Genomic DNA, 18,283 nt, shown 5'->3' on the forward strand with positions numbered 1-18,283 from the left:
GCCTGGAACAAGTTACTGTTGCGGTGGGGGATGGAGGGAAAGCAAAGGTAAGAGACATAAGTAAAATCAGAGTGTCTAGGAAAAATTAAAGGGAAGATAGCCTAAAACTTCCAGGAAATCTCCACCAATGAAGCAAAGAAAAAAAAAAAGCCTCTATTATTCTGTGAGCAACAAACCAAACTGGGTTGGGGGGGGTCTCAGACAATTCACTCATATGATTGCAAAGACAGACAGAAGCTCCCGGATTGGAGAGGGCTCCCCTGAGGGCTCCCAGATTGGAGAGGGTGCAGGTCAGGCTGAGGGACCTATACAACCCCCAGTGCATGAATGTTGTGCACTGGGCCTCTAGTGTCAAAATAACAAGAAAGTCTTGTTTTTTTAAATTTGATGGACAGTCCTGGTTATTGAATTTTATTCAGCTTTGTTTTCCAGCCTTTCACAGAAATAGATCCAAGTTTATCTATTTAGCTCTGTATGTATTATTAAATGATAAAGTTAGACCACAATTATGTTTTCAAGTAGATAAATTATAGTGATAACCTGAATTTATTTTTTGTCATAGTGATACAACTTACACCATAAAGTGAAAGAAGGAGAGATTTGGCATGTTGCTCTGTTGTCCACTTTTAGTTGACCTGTAACAGTCTGGAAATAATCACAAAAATGTAAATGCCCAAACTAAACCCATTGGAATTTCTATGCTTTTCTGTTGCCATGAATTGTTTGCTTGTAATAGACTGCTCTTCAATTGTATATTTGTGTTAAAGATAACTCTTCTTAGAAAATACTTCCAGTTCATATTGGAATGTGACTTGCATTTTAAATTTCCATTAAACTTATAAACCATGAAAATCAGTTCTGCTTCAGCAGTGAAAATTGTAATTCAATGTTCAATTGCCAATTTGTGAAATAAAATAACGCATTTATAAACATTCCACAAATTTTTAATGATTGTTGATTACCCTTCTTGCCACTATGAGGAACGAGATTTTGAATAGATGTAATGTAGAGCTATCTTGTTTATGAAAGTCAATTCATGTAGTCTTTAACAATTGGCTCTTTATTTTTTTTCCAATTTATTGCAGTTTGTTTTTGCCATTTTAGACTGAGTCAAACCCTGATGCATGCCACTAGACAGCATTAGATCATGTTAATAAAATGTGTTTACCCCAGCAATAAGCTAATTTGATTTTATTACTGGAATACAGATTATGAATTTCCAACCATTGTTTAAAATGTAGATGGTTTTCAAATCACCAACTTTATTTTTAAGGTTTTTGGTTTGTTGTTTTAGATCATCATAGTTATAGCAGGATAGAAAGTGTACAGCAATATTAAGCAGAGAGTAAGAAAAAAAAAACTTTTGCACAGGAGAGAAAGTAATATTTACGGTTCTAGGGGTGTTCTGCCCTCTGGCTGCTCTTGCCATGCTGCAGAACAGATATTCTACCTAGGACTTACCTTTGCGGACCATTTCTGAATTTTTACTGGCATGAAAATGCAACTTAAAATACCAAACGAACTCCACTCTCCTTGGCCAAAATAATGTATTTTATATTTGACCTTTTCGTGAAAACTTCCATACTAAAATTACAATAAAAAGTAATTTAGCTGGAAATGCCCCCAACTAGTTTAAGTAATGCAATAATCATTACAATCATGACTTTTTAATTTGGTTGAACACTGGGAAAATGGGAAAAGTCTAGGATGCCTACACACACACACACACACACACACACTTAAACCATCTGTCAAAATGGAAGCTTGTTGTTGCCCTTTGCTTTTCTTCAGGTCTCCCTTGTCTACAGTGACCTTTCACTATTTCAGACACGTGTAAGTGAAATTCACCGTCGGGGCTTTTCTTTCAAGGCTGTTTTGGCTGGACTGTCCTCCAGGCTGGGGATGGAGTATGTAGCATGAGCCGCCATGCATTTAAAAGTCTTTTTTTTCAGCAACCACATATCAGCCCCAGCCTTTCAGGGCCATTAGCAGCTGTTCTCATCTCACAAGCGCAGAAACCAAAGTCTGGGAGGGCGATTGCGCAGGATGCAGGCGCGAGGCTGCGCAGCGCCCAAAGCTGAGCTCCAGGTGCAGTCACAGGGCCGACGTCACCAGGAGCGGCCGGGCGCTCCGAGGCGGGCGGGCCGGAAGCGGGAGCCGCGCGGGAGCTGGCGGCTGGGCCCCGCCCTCCGGCTCGGTTGGCGGACCGCGGGCTCTGTCCTCGACTGGGCGGGCGGAGGATGGAAGTGGGCTTGTCGGCCATCTCGCTCTACCTAGCCAGCGCCAGCAGCCCTGTGGCGGCGACGACGATGGAGCGGGAGCCGGGGAGCCGAGCGGAGGCGGGAGAAGCCGTGGCAGCCTCGGGAGCTGCGGCCGCCGCGGCCTTCCGCGACCCGGCGCGGCAGGTAGGCGAGGCGCCGAGGGAGGGGCGGCCGAGGCGAGGCCCGGGGAGCGCGGCCTCCTCTCTGCCTCCTCTCTGCCGGGTCCGCGGCTGCCTGGGGCGCGCCCGGCATTGCTCCGAGCAGGCCGCCCTCGGTGTCCCCGCTCGGCTCAGAAACACTGGCGTGGAGGAGGGACCCCTCGCGGACCCCTCCGCTGGCTGCGCCTCAGGCTCGGGGCGGGGGGCGGCCCCCGTTTCCAGGGGAGATAGTGTTGCCTCGGGTCTGTGAGCGAGAGAATGCGGGCGTGTCCCCAGGCGGCCTGGTGGCAGGAGGCAGGCGGCGCGGCTCGGTCCCGTCTCGGCCTCTGCTGTTGCAGCCCCCGACCTGGCTGCTGCCCTTGGCTGAGCTGGTAGCAAACCAGGCTCCTGTTTGCAGGCGTTTTCATTTAATCCCGATAGCTTCTGCCTGAGGTGGGACTTACCCCGCTCACCAGCGAGGTAACTGAGGCCCAGAGTTGCGCTCTCCAATAGAAATACAGTGCTAGCCTCATCGGAGATTCTGCATTTCCTAGGAGCCACATCGGAAAAGTAAAAAGAGCCGCGCCGGTGTGGCTCAGTGCTTGAGCGTTGTGGCCCCAGGAGCCGTGAGGTCCCGGTTGGGTTCCCGGTCATGGGGTTGCGGGCTGGATCCCCAGTAGGGGGCGGGCAGGAGGCAGCCGATTAAAGATTCTCTCTCATTGATGTTTCTCTCTCCTCCCTTCTCTAAAGTCAATAAAAACATTTTTTTTAAAAAAGCAAAAAGAAATCCGTGAAATCAATATTATATTCTATTTAACCCAGTTAAAAAAATTTAACATGTAATTAATATGAATTGAAATTAACTTTAATATTATAGTGTATTTAATTCACTTTTCAGAACACAGTTTTCAACATGTAATCAATGTGAAAGTTATCAATGAGATATTTTACATTCTCTTTTTGGTACCCGTCTTTGAAATCCTGTATGCATTTTATTTTATTTTTAATTTTTATTTTCTTTATTGATTAAGGTATTACATATGTGTCCTTATCCCCCCCTTGCCCTTCCCCCCCCCCCCTCCATTGGTTATGCTTATATGCATGCATACAAGTCCTTTGGTTGGTCTCTCCCCCTTTCCCCCACCCTCCCCTACCTTCCCTCTGAGGTTTGAGCATCTGATTGATGCTTCTCCGTCTCTGGATCTGTTTTTGTTCATCAGTTTATGTTGTTCATTATATTCCACAAATGAGTGAGATCATGTGGTATTTATCCTTCTCTGATTGGCTTATTTCACTTAGCATAATGCTCTCCAGTTCCATCCTTGCTGTTGCAAATGGTAAGAACTCCTTTTTTACAGCAGCATAGTATTCCATTGTGTAGATGTACCACAGTTTTCTAATCCATTCATCTACAGATGGGCACTTAGGCTGTTTCCAGATCTTAGCTATGGTGAATTGTGCTGCTATGAACATAGGGGTGCATATATCCTTTCTGATTGGTGTTTCTGGTTTCTTGGGATATATTCCTAGAAGTGGGATCACTGGGTTAAATGGCAGTTCCATTTTTAACTTTTTGAGGAAACTCCATACTGTCTTCCATAGTGGCTGCACCGGTCTGCATTCCCACCAGCAGTGCACGAGTGTTCCTTTTTCTCCACATCCTCTCCAGCACTTGTCGTTTGTTCATTTGTGGATGATTGCCATTCTGACAGGTGTGAGATGGTACCTCATTGTCGTTTTGATTTGCATCTCTCAGATGATTAGTGACTTTGAGCATGTTTTCATATTTCTCTTGTCCTTCTGTATGTCCTCCTATATGCATTTTAAACCCTACTGCAATTTGAGTTGAACTAGCCACATTGCACATGAGCAGTAATTAACCACATGTGGCAAATGATTACTGTTTTGGATAGTGTGGGAAACTGTTTATTGCCTTCACTATCTGATAAGCATAGACAGAGAACTCCCCGAAACCCCCCGAAGGCTGGGTGCCTTTGAAGCCCTAGCAAAGCTCGGAGCTAGGTGCCACCTCTGTTTGTCCAGACAGTGGTAGCTGAAACTACTCCCCCATTTATTATTATGTAAATCCTTGCTGATGGGCTAGTCTGCTTGTTACTAGGGGGTCACCTGCCTAGGGCTATGCTATGGGTGCATCCCAGATGAATAAAAGCTTGGTGAGGCCTGAGCACAGGGAAGAGAAGTCCTTCGGGACTTGCCCCCTGGTCCCCCAATACTGCAAAATTATCTCGTGTCTTTTTCTCTCATTTGTTGTGCGGCTCCTCTTTCAGATACCGAACCCTACTCCACGCAGAACGTGGAGGAAACACACTCAACATCTGGCGCCCAACGTGGGGTGCCAGATATTGAGTGTTTCCTTCCACGAATAAGTTTAGAGAGTTAGGTAAGGTTTGGAGGTTTAATTTGTTTTGAATTTGGTACTCTAAAATGTAGTTTAGGATCTTTGGCCAGATAAAACTAATGAAAATATTGCTTTAACTGGAAACCAGCTCAATTGTATACACTTTGGCTATTAAAATTTAGCTTTGCTCCTGTATAGAAAACTTCCCACCCTCATTGAGAATGAAGCTTTTTCAGTAGCTTCATTTTTGAGACTTAACCTCTTGAATGTTAGTGAAACATTTGACCCAAACTACAGACTCCGAGAGAACAGTGTCTGAATGTTAGTATAGCTCTCTTAATGTTAGTTAATGTTAGTTTGCATTAACAAAAACTTTTCTACATACTACTCTTTATATGTAATTTCTTGTTTTTCTTCTACTTAAGGAGGAAGGTAGGCTGGGAGGAATTCAGGGGGTAATGGTAATTGATTAGCAAGCCACTTTTCACTTTATTTGAGACCGGTTGTTGACAGGCACAGTTGAATCGAACTTTTAAGTCCACAGTACTTGATGTGTTTTCCATTTTAATTTTTTCTCCTGTTACTATAATTGTTTTCATTATTACTTAAGCTTTGACACTTAATGGCAAAGTAAACATATCCGTACTGACTAACCAGATAAATGAAGAGAGGCTCTTTGTTGTTGTTTTTTAAGTTATTATCTCAAAGCTGTTCATAACTTTTTTCATTACTTTTACTTATTTTTTAATACATTTTTCATTGATTTCAGAGAGCAAGGGAGAGGGGGAGAGAGAGAGAAATATCAATGATGAGAGAGAATCGTTGATTGGCTGCTTCCTGCACGCCCCCTCAACCTGGGCATGTGCCCTTGACTAGAATTAAACCTGGGACCCTTCAGTCCTCAGGCTGATGCTCTATCCACTGAGCGAAACCAGTTAGGGCGAGGCTCTTTGTTTTGGGTTGGTGACATTATGTTGTTTTCATATCCTTGGTTAACAAATAATAAAACAAATACTTAAACAGTAAAAAAGGCCCTAGAGCAGTGGTTCTCAACCTTCCTAATGCCGCGACCCTTTAATACAGTTCCTCATGTTGTGGTGACCCCCAATTTCATTGTTACAAATTGAACATAATTAAAGCATAGTGATTAATCACAAAAACAATATGTAATTATGTGTGTGTTTTCCGATGGTCTTAGGCGACCCCTGTGAAAGGGTCATTTGACCCCCAAAGGGGTCGCAACCCACAAGTTGAGAACCGCTGCCCTAGAGCGAAAAGTAAAAAGTCATAGGAATCCCCCCATCACTTGTTCCTCACATTCACATTCTCCTAAAGTCACTAAGTTTCTGGTATATTCTTTCTGGGATTTCCTATGCATATATAATAGTCTTTCTTATTAAACAAACATGGGTTCATACTATACAAATTATTTTTCTAACTTTCTCTTCTTGCTCTCTCATTCACACATTCCTGAAGCAGAAACATCTTTGGGAACTCCACATCTGTGCCTAGGGGTTTGACCACAGTAAGGGAAGAGATCTACGAGGTGGAGATTTGGATGGAAGGAGAGGCTGCCATCCTGTATTCCTTTATTAGTTTGTCAGAACTGAGAAGTCCCAACTGTAGGGAAGGGAGTAAGAGATAGGAGCTTTGGTTTGTGTTTAGCATTAGGCCTCAAACCAGCAGCTTCTCTGACTAGACTTAATTAGAATTAAAGGAGTTAAAATTTCACTACTACTTCATTTAGCATTATTTAGCAGCTCTGCTACCAAGCACTTACCATGTGCCAGGAGCTGTAGGCTAAAGGATATAGCAATGAAGGGTACACTTCCTACTCCTGAATGTTGCTAACCACCTAATTGGGAAAGTACATGTTTTAAAGAAGTTCTGGCTGCCATAGGAGTTTATAAAAAGCATATTGCCATTAAAAACAGGCACTGAGGAACAAGAAAGCAGAATAACAGACTGGTTGATCATAAAATATAATCAAACGTATAACATTTTTTTATGACATCTCATAATTTCCTGGTGTTAAAAACTATTTTCAGATATCTGCAGTTTGTTAAAAGAGAATTTGTATAATTGACAGTACCATTTTTATTTGCAGATTACTGTTTTACTGTAAAAATAAAATGTTTGCAAAATTCAGAAAATAACTTATATTTATAATTGTTGGAAATTTTGTACCAAACCACTTTCTGGTTGGTTTTCAAATACCTCCCATAACTGACTCCTCCACCCCAAGAAGAGGTTAGAATCACATCTCTAGATTCACAGATTTTTAAAAAATATGTTGTTTTTTTTAAAAAACTGATTTCAGAGAGAAGGAAGAGGGAGAGAGAGATAGAAACTGATGAGAGAGACACATCTATTGGCTGCCTCCTGCGCTTAGGCATGTGCCCTGAGGGGAATCCATCTGGCAACCTCCAGGTCATGGGACGATGCTCAACCAACTGAGCCACATTGGCCAAGCTCTTTCACAGATTTTTAAATATGCCAATCTGGTTTCAGAAGAGAGGTTGACAAATTATAAGCTATGGGCCAGATCCTACCAACCACCAGTTCATATAAAATTTTATTGGGACAAAGTTATGCCCAGTCATTATGGATTGTCTGTGGCTGCTTTCGCAGAGTTCAGTAGTTGTGACAGTAGATACTATAGCTGCAAAGCGTAAAATACTTTCTGGCCTTTACAGGAAAAGTTTGCTTACTCATGCTTAAGATGATAAAACTTGGGTTTTACTATAAAAAATTAATATTAAATTTAAAAAATTCCTTAAAAGTTTCATTAGTAAAAATCTTTCTATGAAATATAATTATTAGAGCAAATAAAATGCCTTTTTAAAAATATATATTTTTTAAATTGATTTTAGAGAGAAAGGGAGAGATAGATAGAAATATCAATGATGAGAATCATTGATCTGCTGCCTCCTGCACGCCCTTTACTGGGGATCCAGCCCACAACCCAGGAATTGTGCCCTGATCAGGAATTGAACTGTGACTTCCTGGTTCATAGGTCAGCGCTCAACCACTGAGCCACGCCAGTATATAAAAATACTAATATAAGTATATAAAAATACTTATATATTATTGATCTCAGAGTGGAAGGGAAAGGGAGAGAGAGAGAGAAACATCAATGATGAGAGAGAATCATTGATCAGCTGCCTCCTGCACACCCCCTGCTGGGGATCGAGCCTGCAACCCGGACATGTGCCCTTGACTGGAATCGAACCCAGGACCCTTCAGTCCACAGGTTGATGCTCAATCCACTGAGCCAAACCAGCTAGGGCTAAAATGCCATTAAATTTTTTTTTATTATCCCAGCAGGTTTGGCTCAGTGGATAGAGCGTTGGCCTGCTCACCCAAGGTTCCTGGGTTGATTCCAGTCCAGGGCAGGCACCTCAGTTGCAGGCTCCTCCCCGGGCAGGAGGCAACCAATCCATGTGCTTCTCTCACATCGCTATTTCTCTCTGTCTTTCTCTCTTCCACTCTCTAAAAATCTGTGGAGCCCTAGCTGGTTTGGCTCAGTAGATAGAGCATCTGCGGACTGAAGGGTCACGGGTTCGATTCCGGTCAAGGCACATGCCCGGGTTGCGTGGTGGCACTGAGGGCACGGGTGGGGCTGCGTCTGGAGGGCGGGGAGGGCGGGCGGTGCAGGAGAAAGCCTCCTTGGCGTGCATGCCCGCTCTTGCCCCTGAAGTCGACCTGGGTCAACCACAGTGATGAGTCAGCACACGGGTCATGGCGTCAGATCGGAGTCTGGAGTTGGGTTGGAGCCCCCAGCCCGAGCCTGGTGCCGGGTGCCAGAGTTGGGGAGCTGGAGGTAACAGACTCTGTCCTCGGAGTGGGGAGCCCGGGCACGTGCTCCCTCCCAGCTGCGGGCGAAGTCCGCCCCGGTCCCCCAGCACTTGCGCTGAGCCCTCAGTCGCCCACCCGTGGTCCGTGGAGGCATGGAGGCCTGGCTTTGGGAAGTGGCCCTTGGGCACCAGCCAGGATGTGCTCAGATGGTTCATTGTGTGAAACCTGGGCGCAACCTCTCTCGTAGCCTTTCATTGGGGTGAAGACCGGAAATCTCTGCCATGCTAGAGTGGCTGTTACTGCTCCCGCTGGGCCTGGATCTGGTGACAGTGCCCCCCGTTGGGGGAGCTGTGGCTCAGGGCTGAGGTTCCCCAGCCGAAGGAACCCCATTTATTCTGAGCTGGGGCATCAAGGTAACTTGGGTTGGGATCCATCAGGCACAGGTGTGTTCTAGGAGAGGGATTTCCTTAGTTCTGTGGCAGTGGCCCCAAAGCTCACCCTGGGGGAACTGACTCTTCCAGTTCTCTGGTTGGGAACAGACTGTGTGTGTGGTACAGAGAAGCCTTTGGTAACCAGCAGTTTTGCCATAGTTCTTCTGCCTTGTTGGCACAACTGCAGGAGTTGGTCCCCCCAACGCCTAGGCCCCCCAGGAGGTGAGGGAAAAGAGCCCCATCCCCTTGCTGACAGCTCTGAAGCCCAGGGAGCACTCCTCCAGCATAAGGCCTGTATCCCTGATTCCAGCCTGTCTCTGATACTGATAGGCAAAGAGTCACCCCTCCTTCCTCATTTCTACTTTGCATGCAGCTAGAATGACTTACAGTTTTCTTTTAAAGCAAGTAGAATAGATGCTTTTGCCTTTTTGTACATGTAGCTTTTCAGTTTTGAACCTGATCTGAGGGTTGCTTTTCGCTACTGCAACTGAACTGAACATTTATGTTCTTTCAGTCAGAAGTGCTCTCCCTTTCCATCTCCAGGTGTGGTATCTTTCTCATTTTTCAGGGCCCAGGTGAGGTCACCTTTTCCTTTTGTTACCATTCCTCCTGAGTTACTTCACTAGCTGTGCTCTGTCCTTGTGGGTGTATTTTGCATATCCTCCCAGGGCGGGGACTGGCTCATTTCCCTCTGTATTTCCTACCATACTCAGCAATGTCTTTCACAGTAGGGATGTACTAGTATGAATGTTGGCTAAAACAGGTAAGAAAGATAAGGTTCGCCCTGGCTGCTTTGGCTCAGTGGATAGAGCATCGGTTTGTGGACTCAAGGGTTGCAGGTTTGATTCCGGTCAAGGACATGTGCTTTGGTTGCGGGCACATACCCAGTAGGGAGTGTGCAGAAGGCAGCTGATTGATGTTTCTCTCTCATTGATGTTTCTAACTCTCTATCCCTCTCCCTTTCTCTCTGTAAAAAAAAAAAAGAAAAAAGAAAAAAAGAAAGATAAGGTTCCTGTAATTTATGAAGACACAACTAGGTTTACTGTGCATGAAAGCAAAAGCTGTGAACTTTTAGTTTTTCATTTATCCTGTGTTGATTTCTAAGAGCATTTCCTGATGTGTAGTGTGCAGATATTTTCCTGGAAAACTGGGCAAATGTTCAGTAATTATAAATTATAATGCTTGTGAATTAGGAAAGATTTAATTATAACTAGTTTGTTGTGTAAGTGAAGATCTGAAGGAATTTTTATTTTAAAATAAAAATTTTGCCTAGGAAAAAAAATTTGTGTTTCAGCCTTCTCTTTTGAAGATTTTTAAGAAATTTATCTTTATTGTTGATAGATAGTATTGTAGATGCTCCCCTTTGTGTTTTTTTTCTCCATTGTCTCCTCCCCCCCTCCCCCATACCCGCCCTTTCCAGGCCTTCACCACACTATTGTCTGTGTCCATGGGCTATGCATATATGCATATAGGTTTCCTGGTTAATCTTCCCCCACTCACCTCTCTGCCCTTTTGTAGATTTATTTAATTAATTAATTATTTATTTAAAAGTATATTTTTATTGATTTCAAAAAGGAAGGGAGAGACAGATAGAAACATCAGTGATGAGAGAGAATCATTAATCAGCTGCCTCCTGCATACCCCTTGCTGGGGATTGATTGAGCCTGCAACCTGGGCATGTGCCCTGACCAGGAATCAAACCTTGAACTCCTGGTTCATAGGTTGATGCTCAACCACTGAGCCACGCCGGCTGGACAGATTTTTAAAAAAATGTTTTGGAAAGAATATAACTAAAAGTCATAGAATAGAGATAGTAGCTAAGTTTATACTAGATGTTATGACCCAGTCAGAGTGTTTTGATTTATTAAAGTTGTCAAAGGAAGATACAGTAGTTGAGCCACTGAGAGATTGCTTAGGGAGCCGTGAGAAGCTGCTTCTGCTCTGATGGGAGTGGGTTGGGGGCAGAAGGGAGCATGGTGATGTACTGTGAATGCTCTCAGCTCTGTTCACTGACAGGGATTGTTGCTTTGGCATCAGATCCATCTAGTTAGTATGATGACTGGAGATCTAAACCAGCTCTTCTGACTTTCCCTTGTCTAAAAGGGAATTCAAAAAGTCATGGTCCAAAAGGAGACTTTGATGTCAAGACAATCCAAACAAATCTTGCATCAGGGGTAATGTGAGATTGGGTAGGAAGGGCTTACTGTGGCTAGGGGTCAGGGATAGAAGAAAGGAGATGGAGATGTGGATAGGCCATATGTTGTCCATTTTTTTAATGAACACACTAAATGGATTGGTCTTTCTTTATTAAGGGCTGGGATTTGTTTGAGCCCTTAGGACAGGCTAAGGAAATTTTTTTTAAAGATTAATTCATAGATAGCCCCATGCCATCAAGGCTTTCATGATCTGTTTGCTACTAGAGTATACAGCAGTGATAGTTCTGTCAGTGATGACCGTGTGCTTAATGGAACAATGAATGCCTGAATTCTTTGGGTTGGATATACTGTATCTTGATTCAAATCCTGGCTAATTACTAAATTTACTTTTGACAAGTGAATGACACAGAAGAACCATATCTATTTTCTAAGGAGGACCTTAGAAGATTAAGAGGAACAATGCATAAAAGTAAAGTTATTTATACTTACATAACTTGGCAATTCTAGTCAACTATTTTTTATCAGTACAGTCCCTCTCTGCAAATGTAGTTCAGAAAACTTAACTAGTAGTTGAACAATAATCATGGATTTAAATTATGTTTGGTCATATTTACAAGTTTAAGAATCCTTATAGAAGACAAAATTTTAAACTCTGGACTATCCTAGAGAATCCTACAGACATGGATTCTAATCATGACAGTCCTGTAGTCCTGTATCATCTTGCTTTGGTTTACTTTTTAAATTGTATCAGTAATACATGAACATATCCTCATCACAAAAACAAAAAATTAAAACGTGAACAAAAAGCCCCCTTGATCATTCCCTCCTCCCCCATTTTCACTGTTGCCAGACTTTTTTTTTCACAATTATTACTACTGTGCCTTTTCAAAATCTTCAGGTAAGAAGATTCAATGAAGGTTTTCTTAGGAGTTTAAACCTGAGGCAAGGTGAGAGGGGGAAAAAAAGTTACTTATATTCCCCCATTGTTTACACTTACTCTGAGTTTGGCACATGGCTATATATATGTAGGAGTGGAACTTGGATATAATTAGAATTCCATAGACTTAAGCATTATACTTTAAAAATTTGTAAAATTTTTTACTATCAGAAAAACTCTGTTGTCACCTGTATATTATTGACTAAGAAATCTGGAAGTTCAGAGATAAAACACTGATGGCCTGCTTTCCAGATCTGGTTTATAAATGAGTTTTATTTGACCTGCACAGTGCTTTAAAATTATTTTCAATTTAATGTCTTTAGTTGACGCATTCTTTCTCTAACGCATCTATCCTGCCATCTGTAGCTTTATTCATTTTGGTACCTGTTTGGCCCTAAAAGGCATTTGAATTTAGGACTCCTGTTTTGAGAAAAGGAGAGCTTCAGAATTAAGCTGAACTGGTTTTGTTTCGCTCACACATAGCTAAACTCAAATTCAAATACTAATTAGACTTTCTTAATATAAACTGTTATTTTATGTATTTAACATATGTATATGTGTGTCATATGATTTTCTCTTGATATTACGCATTAATTCAGCCATAATTAGTGTTAGTCTTTATTTTTTTAAAATATATTTTATTGATTTTTTACAGAGAGGAAGGGAGAGGGATAGAGAGTTAGAAACATCGATGAGAGAGAAACATCGATCAGCTGCCTCCTACATACCTCCCACTGGGGATGTGCCTGCAACCAAGGTACATGCCCTTGACTGGAATCAAACCTGGGACCCTTCAGTCTGCAGGCCAACGCTCTATCCACTGAGCCAAACCGGCCAGGGCAGTGTTAGTCTTTAAAATGATTGATGTTCAGCATGTCTTAACATATTATACAGTGTTGGAATTGCTATCACTTGAAGTGTGGTGCTTGATTTCTTAGCTGTTTACTTAAACAAAATTAAACTTAATTGGTTAAGTTCTGTTTTTTCACCTTATTATTGACTATGCAGATGTTTGCTTTATTCTTCATTAAACTCTTTTTGAATGCTATTGATGCTTTTGTGCGTATATGATCTGTTTTATTTTTTTATTTTAAACATTTAACCACCATTAATTATTTAATTTTGTTTGTTTGTTTTTGTTAATCCTCACTTGATATTTTTCCATTGATTTTTAGAGAGAATAGAAGAGAGAGGGAAAGACAGAGAGAAATATTGATGTAAGAGAAACACATCGATTGGTTGCCTCCTGCAGGAGGCCTGGCCAGGGCTGGGGCTGGGGAGGAGCCTGCAACCAAGGTACATGCCCTTGACTGGAACTGAACCCGGGGCCGTTTGGTCCGCAGGCTGATGCTCTATCCACTGAGCCAAACTGGTCAGGGCTGTTTAATTTTTTAAAAAACTGTTTAAGAATTGGCTTATGTTCTTATTCCCTAAAATAAAGCCACCTGGAATTTTTTTTGGTGATATAAATGAATATTAATCTCACTTGAAACTCTCGTTTTCTTAATTTATTATCAACATTAGATGAGTAATGAAAGAAGCTTTGAAAATGTAGAACTGGGAATCATTGGAAAAAAGAAGAAAGTCCCAAGGAGAGTCATCCACTTTGTCAGTGGTGAAACAATGGAAGAATATAGCACGGATGAAGATGAAGTCGATGGCCTGGAAAAGAAAGATGTTTTGCCTTCTGTTGATCCGGTAGGTTTGATACTAGCGATTTTTTGTGTGTCAGTGGGTTTTGTTTAGATTGATTTGTTTCCCCATTGAATGCAAGGGGACTTCTGAGGTTTCAGTCAGCTATATTCTGATTGTAAAATTATGCATTATGATTTTGGTAAAAAATAGTATTTTTATACAATATGGATGGAAATATTTCCTGCATTTCAGAAGCCTGAAATAGTTTTGTATTATTTTATTTTAATCATTTTTTAAGGTTTTAATTACAGTTGACATACAATATTATATTAGTTTTAGGTGTACACCCCAGTGATTAGACAGTATAACTTACTAAGTGATTATTCTGATAAATCTCATACCCAGCTGACACCATACATAGTTATTAGAATATTATTGACTATATTCCCTATGTAGTACTTTATGTCCCCATGACTATTCTGTAACTACTAAGAAATCTATCTATGAAAATGTCTTCCTTTCTTATACTTTTTCACAAAATTCATTGGTTTAAAAAAAAATTATGATAAGAACACTTAACATGAGAGCTACCATCTTAACAAATTGTTAAGTGTACAATAAGGTATTGTTAACTATAGTCACAACATGGTACAGAACATGATCTCTAAAATGTAATCATCCTGTATAATGAAACGTTATACCGATGGAATAACAACTCCCCAATTCCCTCTTTCCCCCAGTTTCTGGCAACCACTATTCTATTCTCTGTTTCTATGTTTGATTATTTTAGATAACTCATATAAGTGGAATCAAGAAGTATTTGTCCTTTTGTGACTGGCTTATTTTACTTAGCGCAATGTCCTGAAGGTTCACCAAGTGATTGTATATGACAGGATTCCCTTCTTTTAAAGGATGAATAATAGCAAAGTAAACTTTTGTCTGATAAGGCAAAATAATTTGAAAAGATACTGTCTTGTATTTATATAGTAGATTTGTAAAACAGACTCAATATTTTTTTTAAACCCTGACATTTAAAATGAAGACTTAATAATACTCCTGGTATACTTGATAGAAAACAAGAAATGGAGTCAACATCATTAAAATGTCCATACTACTCAAGGCAATCTACAGATTCAATGTAATACCTATTAAAATACCAATGGCAAATTTCATAGAGCTAGAACAAACACTCAAAAATTTATATGGAATCAAACAAGATCCCAAATAGCTGCAGCAATTTTGAGAAAGAAAAACAAAGTTGGAGGGATCACAATACCAGATTTCAAGTTATACTCACCGTAATCAAAACAGCCTGGTAATGGCACAAGAACAGGCATATAGATCAATGGAACAGAACAGAGAACCCAGAAGTTGACCCAAGCTATTACACTTAATTAATATTTGACAAAGGAGGAAAGAGCATACGTTGGAGTCAAGACAGTCTTTTCAATAAATGGTGTTGGGAAAATTGGACAGATACATGCAAAAAAATGAAACTAGCCCACCAACTTACACCATACATGGGAATAAACTCAAAATGGATAAAAGACTTAAATGTAAGTCATGAAACCATAAATATCCTAGAACAGTGGTTCTCCACCTTTTGGCCCTTTAAATACAGTTCCTCATGTTGTGACCCAACCATAACATTATTTTTGTTGCTACTTCATAACTAATGTTGCTACTGTTATGAATTGTAATGTAAATATCTGATCTGCAGAATGGTCTTAGGCGAGCCCTGAAGGGTCGTTCGACTGCCAAAGGGGTTGTGACCCACAGGTTGAGAACCGCTGTCCTAGGAGAAACTATACCAGTAGGCAGCAAAATCTCAGACATCTCTTGTAGCAATATGTTTACAGATACATCTCCTAAGGTAAAATAAACTAAGGAGAAAATAAATGAATGGGATGACATCAAAATAAAAAGCTTCTGCACAGCAATAGAAACCACCAAAATGAAAAGAGAGCCCACTGTACGGGAAAACATACTTGGCAATGATACATCTGATAAAGAGTTAATATCCAAACTAATAAGGAACTCAGATAACTTAACAAAAAGGAAGTCAAACAATCCAATAAAAAAAATGGGCAAAGGACCTAAATAGACACTTCTCCGAAGAGGACATACAGATGGCCAAGAGACATACGAAAAAAATGTTCCAAGTCTCTAGTCATCTGAGAGATGCAAATCAAAATGACAGTGAGGTACCATCTCACCTGTCAGAATGGCTAACATCAACAAATCAACAAATGACAAGTGCTGGTGAGGATGTGGAGAAAAGAGAACCCTAGTATCTGCTGGTGGGAATGCAGACTGGTACAACCATTATGGAAAACAGTATGGAGTTTCCTCAAAAAACTAAACATCGAACTGTCATTTGACCCAGTGATCTCGTAGGAATATATCCTAAGAAATCCAAAGCACCAATCAGAAAGAATATATGCACCTCTATGTTCATAGCAGCACAATTTACAATAGCTAAGATCTGGAAACAGCCCAAGTGCCCATCAGTAGATGAATGGTTAAAAAGCTGTGGTACATTTTTACCACAGAATACTATGGAGCAGTAAAAAAGAAGAATTTCTTACCCTTTGAGACAGCATGGAGGGACCTGGAGAGTATCATGCCAAGTGAAATAAGTCAGTCAGAGAAAGACCAGTATCACATGATCTCACTCATATGTGGAATCTAAGTAACAAAATAAACTGATGAACAGAATGGATCCAGAGACATGGAAGCATGGAACAGAGTGTGGAATCTCAGAGGGAAGGTGGGGGAGGGTGGGTGGGTGGAAGGTAATCACCCAAATACCTTATTTGCATATATGCATGACCCATGGACATGGGCAATAGGGTGCTGAAGCCCTGGGGTCGGGGAGTGGGGGGGGAGGGGTGGAGAGGAAGGGTGGAAGGGGAAATATATAATACTTTCAACAATAATTACTTTAAAAAAGAAAAAAGAGCCCTAACCGGTTTGGCTCCGTGGATAGAGCGTCGGCCTGCAGACTCAAGGGTCCCAGGTTCGATTCCAGTCAAGGGCATGTACCTTGGTTGCAGGCACATCTCCAGTAGGGGTTGTGCAGGAGGCAGCTGATCGATGTTTCTCTCTCATCATTGTTTCTAACTCTCTATCTCTCTCCCTTCCTCTCTGTAAAAAAATCAATAAAATATATTTAAATAAAAAGAAAAAAGAAATGGAAACCTAGATTTTTCTTGCAGTCTTATTTATGGTAATACTTCCCCTTCGATTTTACCTTACTAGTATATGTGCCTAAGAATAAACACATTCTTTGCATTTGTTTAACCTTCGATTTAGTTTTGATTTGGGTTACTCAACTATGTGTATATGTGTTTCTAAGAATATATATTTAAAAATGTTTTTTAATAGTAAAGGTGGAAATTTATTGAAGAACAAGTACAGACTCCCACGTGGGGAGGGGAAAAGAGTCCCATTGAGTCCCTTTTCCCTATGGTTTTTAAAGGCTGCAGATCTTTGTGCCTTGATAGTCCCTCTGGTTAGTCACCATTCCCCTTTGATTTGGTCACTATAGCTACTCCTGAGCTTAAATCTCATGTGAAGTTCCTTCCTTCTCCCTTTTGTTCTCCTATTCTCTTTGGCCTTTCTTCCTCCTCCTTTATTTTGTAAATATAGACCTTTTGCTACTCCCAGCTCCCTTGTCTTATGGAAATGTACCCTTTTGCAGCTCTGTAGCCCTGTGCTTTTTCCATGGACCGTTTAATTTTTAAAAATTTCCTAAACCTGTCTATTTCACCCATAAAATCTCCTTTCAGTTCCCCCTCTGATTAGGAAACTCCTACTGCCATTGGGGACAGGGGATGCCGAGTCTGTCTGACTGCTTCCTGCTGACAAAGGGCACGTTGTTTGATAGAGAACAGACTGGCGGCTATCATAGGGGAAGGGGGTTGCAGGGCTGGGTGAAAAGGTGAAGGGATTAAGCTTATACAACAAAACAAAGCCCCAAACTCATAGACACAGACAACGGTATGGTGATTACCAGAGGGAAAAGGGGGTTGGGGAGGAGGTACAAGAGGATATACTAGTAGGGAGGATAAATGGTGATGGGAGGAGACTTTACTTAGGGTGGTGAACATACAATACGATATACAGATAATCCTATCTAATAAAAGAGAAACATGGTAATTAGTGTACGACCGCTACCCTTCCCATTGGCTAATCAGGGCAATATGCAAATTAACTGCCAGCCAAGATGGCAGCCTGCAGCCAGGCAGCTTGAAGCGAACATGAGGCTTGCTTGCTTCAGTGACGGAGAACTCCAACGTTCCCCGCCTGCCACTGCCGGCCTCTGAACTGCAACTCTAAGCAACTCTGTTACAAATATAGAAGCTAAACAAACCCCCCCGAAACCTGCTTTAGTCTGCAAGGCTTCAGCCAGCAGGATCGCAACATTGTTTCAAATACAGAAGGTAAACAAAGGCCAGAAACGCTTTCAGCAGCAGAGGCCTAAGAGCTGGAGCCAAGCCTCAAAGCTAAAGCTGGCCCAGAATAAAAAAGAAAAAAAAAGAAAAAGAGTGGTTGGGCGCTTCAGTC

General features: G+C 41.4%; 1 protein-coding gene across 2 annotated transcripts in view; it reads left to right on the forward strand.

Annotated features, from left to right (window-relative positions):
* The first annotated feature begins 2,106 nt into the window (after window positions 1-2,106).
* The window catches only part of FAM177A1 (family with sequence similarity 177 member A1), a 28,513-nt gene continuing 12,336 nt past the window's right edge, over window positions 2,107-18,283 (forward strand). Inside the window, exons 1-2 of one of the 2 annotated variants that reach the window (XM_081090192.1) lie at window positions 2,107-2,405; window positions 13,604-13,777. In XM_081090192.1, the coding sequence (XP_080946318.1) occupies window positions 2,241-2,405; window positions 13,604-13,777 (339 nt within the window). In that variant the 5' untranslated portion in view covers window positions 2,107-2,240. The remainder of the gene's footprint in view (window positions 2,406-13,603; window positions 13,778-18,283) is intronic. The other variant, XM_081090193.1, reaches the window with a different exon arrangement.

Source organism: Myotis nattereri (assembly GCF_964212035.1).
Source record: "Myotis nattereri genome assembly, chromosome: 1".
NCBI lineage: Eukaryota > Metazoa > Chordata > Mammalia > Chiroptera > Vespertilionidae > Myotis > Myotis nattereri.